At 45.6% G+C, this 6,381-nt stretch overlaps 1 protein-coding gene across 1 annotated transcript; it reads left to right on the forward strand.

The window, feature by feature from the left end:
* The first annotated feature begins 5,371 nt into the window (after positions 1-5,371).
* LOC147430717 (uncharacterized) lies at positions 5,372-5,899 on the forward strand. The gene has a single exon (XM_086493577.1). It carries the CDS (start codon positions 5,372-5,374, stop codon positions 5,897-5,899), a length of 528 nt encoding a protein of 175 aa, XP_086349703.1.
* Positions 5,900-6,381: the final 482 nt, after the last annotated feature.

Genomic DNA, 6,381 nt, shown 5'->3' on the forward strand with positions numbered 1-6,381 from the left:
CTCTCTCTTTCAATTGAAAATTCTGAGTTATGCACTTGCCTCTTCCATCACTCAAGTTAAATAGAAGAAGAACGCTTTCTGTTGCTGCTAGCCTTTGAACATTCCAAAGCTACAAGCACCTTCAAGTTCTTGTACGATTCTCCATTTTGAACAATTTTGCTCCGTTTTGTAAAAACTCTAGCTCTCTAAGTATTTGCGTCATTGCGTCATTGTATTTATATGCGTCATTGCATCATTGTATTTAATGGTCTTTGCGTCCACTCCGAGTACGTATGCTCTAGATATGTTCTCGCAAGCAGAGACGACGAGAACCTTCTCCTCTCTCTCTCTCTATCTACTTGTCCATGTTTTCTACTCCATTCATTCAATATTAAGTTTAAATTTTTGTGTGTTTAATGCAGGTATGGATGATGAGGAGTTTCTTTCTTCTTTGTCACCCCAGAAGAGACAGTGGTACGTGAAGCGTCATCGCTCTGGCGCACCATCACGCATTTCTATTCCATCCACATCTCCCTCTGTTTTGGAGCATTCAGAGCGCTCTGAAGCTTCGATGTCAACGAGACGATCTTCACACTCGTCTAGGCGTCGGGGCTCTAGTGGTGGCGGTGGTGGTTGTTGTAGGGATGCTGCCACCGATGCTTCGACACCGCCTCGTGTTCGACGAGGCTCTTTACCCTTCCCTTCTTTGGCCATCCCGACACCAGCCACGACATCACCATCGACACCAGATTTTGTGCGGCTGATTGCCGTTCCCCGCAGCTACACACCACTAGCTACTCCTCCAGGAGTCACTCCAGTGGACACTCCTCGCTTCCGGGCTCAGACTCCAGTGGAGACACCTGACGTCCGTACCCCCGTTGACACGCCGCTAGAGACCCCTGCCGGGACACCCAGGTTCATGCCTCAGCGGCGAGAGGTCTTGCCTTACTCCGTTGACTTCAGCGGCGGCATCATCTAGGATGATGAAGGCAAGAAGGTGATTTTGCGCATGCGCGGTCTTTGCTCTCAGGTGTTTAGACACTACATACTAAACACCTGGAGTGAAGTACAGAATGATTTAAAAGACAGAGTCATCAGCATGCTTCATGACGAGTTTCCCATTCCAACATGGGAAGACCGCTTCAATGAAGACATGATGAAGGTTCAAATGCGCGAATACTGTAAGCACAAGCATTCAGAAGTGCAAAAAGCAATCAAGCATGGGTGGAACAGACCAGATTGGCTGGCCAAAGAAGATTGGAAGAATGCAAAGAAAGCAACGCGTGAGAATCCCGACAAGTGGAAGCAACAAAAGGAGGCAGCCAGAGAGCGTGAGTAGAGGCAGGGAACTGGCACCACTTGGGGAGCGGTGGGGGGGGCATCATTTGAGGCCGATTTTGTAAGTGTTTTCACATTGCTCTCTATGTTTGATAGTTTAGGGTTTATGGGCTTTTAAATTCTAACATAATGGATTCTTTGTATGTTTTGACAGTGGTCATTTACAGGACGTGATCCCACACCGTACGAGCGTGAGTACACAGGTAGGAAGGGCTTAAATGCCCTTATAGACATCCTGAGTTCTCGCGGCGGCATGGTTAGTATTAGGGTTTATTGTTTTCTATTTGTTATATTGTTTTATACTCGTCGCTATATGTTTATACTTACAAAAAGCTATCATATTGTTTTTTTTGCAGAATCCGACAGATACGCCGCTTGGACGCGATGAGACGTCTGATTAGACGACGTCAGTTTAGCCATAGCTAGATAGCATTAGTTTCTTCTTGTCCACATACTACCTATTCTAGTGTCCCATGGTTTGTAAATAATGACAATGGTTTGTAACTATTACATTTGCAAAGTTTAACAATCAAGTGATTTTTCCTATGTGTACAATTGTCATTGATTTACTTTCATCAATTCACGCTTGTCAGTTTTGGCTCTACATCGTCGCTATAACCATCGCTATAGGCGTCGCTATATAGCAACGCATATAGCGACTGGCATAGCGACGCTTATAGTGACATCCCCGTATCGACGCTCATAGCGATGCTCTTAGCGACGCCGGGGGTTATTAAAACCCAGTGTATTTCCGTCGCTAAAAGCTTCACAAGAGCACACAACCTCTTGTAGTGTTTTGGGTGTTGGCATGAAAATTGTGGAGAGAAAATTGCTTCCGAACAAACAAATGGTTGTTCCAAGTGGAGGGAAACACCCTCAGAAAGGTGATGTTCAAGAGCTTGCTCATGAGGTCCGCAAGCCTTTGGTCCACACAATCATCATAGGAGCCAAACTCCTTTTGAAGATTCTCAATAAGGAGGGTTTGGGATTGAATGTAAACATAGGTGCAATCTAATTGATATTGAATGTTAAGGGCTACAAGCTTGAATTGGAGAAAGTCTTGTGTATCAGTGTCATCCAACACAAGCCAGGGTGGTTTCATATATAGACTTAATGGAGCTTTTTGATTAGCCCAAAGACTGTGGAGGCGCAAAAGGAGGGATTAGGCTTTGCTAAGATTCAAATTAAGAGTTTTAAACTCTTCTAAAGAGTGGCCAATAATGTTTTCAAACTCGAGTGGTTTCTCTATGGTAGGCATAATAGAGGGAAAGGAAGGAGGGGTAGAAAGGCTTAAGGACAAAGGATCGTACAGGATGCTTGAGGGACAAGGGTAGAGAGTGCTAAAGGAAGATGAAGAGAAGGATCCAAAGGGGGAAGGGAAGGTGAGGGGTGGTTGCAACAAGATTCCTCCTTGAGTAGCAAGCGCCGATGGGCCTTGGTTTTTGAAAGATTTGGCAAGGTTTGTAGGGAATTTAAGGTCTTCCAAGGGGAGATTCACAGTGAGACCTTGTAGATCTTCCGAGATGAAGATGACCTTCTTAGACTCCGGCATTGACAAGGTGGGAGAGTGGGAACGGGATACATCTTTGTTAGAAGCAAACGCTTAGCAGCTGTGATACTAAAACCCGGTAAGGTGTAGGTAGAGGCAGAGGGGCTGAAAATCATTGATGCAGAGGAAAAACCATGACGACGGCTACTGGAGGTACCAAAAGGCACAAATGGTGAGCTGGAAAGAGTGGCAAGCCGACAAAGGAGGTCATTGGGCAACCCAAAAGCTAAGGAAGACGGTCTAGCTCCGAGCAGCGGTTTGATACTCAATGCACCTTTGGTATGTGCATCCTGAGCTTCCAATTCTTGTGTAAACTGCATGATATCTTTATTTAAGCCTTTCTAGTTATTCACCTGGGTGCTTTTAATACATTCACTCTCACTATCAAAGTCTGATAGGACTCGAGCTTTCTCATTGGGGCTCTCTGGAAGGACCTCAGTGCCTTATTGATTTGAGTTGGGGGCCATAGTAGGAGCCTTCTCTGTCTCCATAGGCTCTGTGGTGTGTCAGATTCCAAATTGGCATGGCCTGTGAAAGGGGTAAATTGGGTTCAGGATTAGCTCTAAGGTTAGGATTATTTCTAGGAGAGGGAGACCTATTGGGCACCATAGAGCTAGTGTATTGAGAACCTTGAGAGGTTTGAAACTGTTGGGTAGCTCCATCTTGAACGCTCCATACATTTTTTTGAAAGACAGAAGGTAGAGAACCCATACCTTGTTCCACATGAAGTTGAGGTCTAAAGAGGGGGTTGAGAAATCGCTCAGAGCCACAGATAGCTTCCACGTAGGATAATGGGGGGAAGGAAACTTGATTGAAGCTAGGCATCTATGGGTGCATCTGCATATTCTGCTGCATGTTGACTTGAGCCATGGGTCGAACGACTTCATCATTGATTGTTAGAGAAGAAAATGGAAAGCTAGAGAAGAAAATGGAACACTTTGGGAGGGCATTTGATTTTTGGTGCCCAGAGAAGAAGTACCCTGGTTTTCCTTTCTAGGCAAAGCGGCCAAGGCAAAATTCCCATTTAGCTGAGCTTTGTGGAGGCCCATTAGCCCCCCCCCCCCCCGGTCCCCCCCTCAAGGGGAAGAGTTGGCATGGTGGTGGTTAGAAGAGGGTACATGGACGTAAGGCATGATGGAAAAGGAGGATGTCGCAGAAATCATGGCTAGCTATCATCTCAGAGTAGCTCAGAGCCTAGCCTCGCCCCATGAGTTTCATCACAACGAGAATCGGTCGAATGGGATAAGGCCCTAAAGGGGCCGAGCTAATTTTTGGCATCACATTGGGGAGAGAGAGAGAGAGAGAGAGAGAGAGAGAGAGAGAGAGAGAGAGAGAGAGAGAGAGAGAGAGAGAGAGAGAGAGAGAGAAGCAACATATTAATTAGGCCTTAGCTGTAAAGTACAAATCTACCTTTCCATTTTCATTTTCCTTTGAACCTCTGTCAGGTATATAAATGTATGCATTCAGGCTATGGTCACGTGAGGCTTAGTTATCCGTAAGCCTGGAGGACTTCTGACTGCAGCGCAGAATGGAGACCAGGAGCAACAGGTAGAGAGAGGGACAGCTAGCGCAGGCAAGAGAGAGAAACTCAGAGCGAGGCTGTGGCGATTGGGCAACGTTTTGCATAGTTATCCTACAAAGCCAGTGTACGCATGTAAAAAGCTGTTGAACGCATGTAAAAAGCTACCTCACATCTGATAGCTTACGGAAAACTAAGTTGCACGCGACCATAGCCTTATACATACGCACATACACTGGGGACTGAAGAGTGTTGACCGACAGTATATTGGGCCCGCCGAAAACTTTGAAAAAGGAGCCCGCCAGATTCTACCCCCAAGACGCTACCGTGGACACATAATAACAAGACCTCCTCGAGTCCTCGGCAAACCCTCCTCCGCAACCGGCCCTCTCTCGCCCGCTGCCTGCTGTGAATTTCCAAATAGCCTAGGGTAAAGGTGCCAGTTTAGAGACACTCAAGAAAAAAAGTGTAATTTTGGGTGGGATTTTGCAAATTTGGTCAGATTTGAATTTTGAAATTTGTATGAGATTCCTCATGCAAAGGCGGATTAGGTAATACCAAGATTGATATTTTTTCAATTTAATTTGGGCATTCAATTTGAGAAAGTTTAAATTTTGAGATCTTTTAGGGGTTAGAAACACCCAAGGCCCAGTAATGGTACAGTTTTCAGCAAATCACAAGTTGACACATAAGCAAGATTCCTAGCATATTCCAAATTTTTGTCTCTAAATTGGGACGTGCATTATTTTAAAAAGGCACATGTGTTACAACTGGCTCCTTTACCCTACTAGCTGCCTGAGGATGGCTGCTTCCCAACCACGTCCTCACGTTATCCCTGTCAGCCCAGCTTACGTAATTAACCCTTGCAACCAAGATGCCGGCAACAACATGCAGCTGCTCATTTCACTTATAATGCTGAAGAGGCTCACAATAGCTTCTCTCATCATCAACCTCGCCTCTATACGCTGCAATCGAGGAGAGAGAAGATGAGAAAGGATGCTTCTACACCTGCAGATGGTCATGTTTCCATATCAATCAACCCAGCAGGCATTGCCAATCATGATATTACTTTCCTTATTCTGCACCCTAGTGCTGCAACTTCCCTGCAATGTTGTAGTACTGATGCTGCTCAAGAGAACCTGCTCAAGGCAGGTGTCTCCGATCACCCACCACCACCTCATCTACACTGCCCATTTGTGCACACACGATGTCTTCCGGATCAAACCCCGCCTCTCCCAATCGTAAAACCCTACAAGGACTTGTTTCAATTTTCCGTTGCATGCTTTGCAGCTTCAATCGGTGTTATGTTTCAAAAATCAGTCCCCCAGCATACCTTCACTTGTTTGTGGGTCGCATCCATTGCATCCCTCCTTCACATAGCACTATCTCTATCTCTAGGACATGATCATCTACCATACGTGGACAGCAGATCGAGAGTGGCTATGCTCTGCACCCTCTTTCCAATCATGGTTTCCACATTATCCATTCTCCTTGCACTATTCTTCCTTTCGTAAGGGTACGTACTTCTCAAACACGCTGCACCCATTTGGTATGGTTTTCATCAGAGTTTGGCTATATTCTATTGTCTCGTGGGTGACTACCATTAGTCTATACCTTGCACTTTCTTTTAAGGGTGATTCTGGGTTTATCTTGAATTCATATATATTTTCTTTTAATGGTGATTCTGGGCTTATCTTGAATTCATCAGTCCAACTGCACCTCAATGGACTGCTCGTCCACGACGTTCATATACATCCATCAGGTACCTCTATGTACCGCTGAATCGCCCAACAAAAGCTCTGCACGGCCACTTATAAACCCCAAGCACTTGTTCCAGGCTGCCCTTGCATGCTTTGTCACCTCGCTCGGTGGTATTGCCCGGGAATTTGCACACGGGGGGATAGTGTCTATATTCTTTGGATCGCTCGATTTTGAGCTTCTTTAGTGAAGAGCTAATTAAGTTCAGGTAATTAAAGCATGCCCTCCATACCATATG

This window comes from Adiantum capillus-veneris, chromosome 21 (assembly GCF_014529385.1).
Source record: "Adiantum capillus-veneris isolate H3 chromosome 21, ASM1452938v2, whole genome shotgun sequence".
In the NCBI taxonomy this organism is placed as follows: Eukaryota; Viridiplantae; Streptophyta; class Polypodiopsida; order Polypodiales; family Pteridaceae; genus Adiantum; species Adiantum capillus-veneris.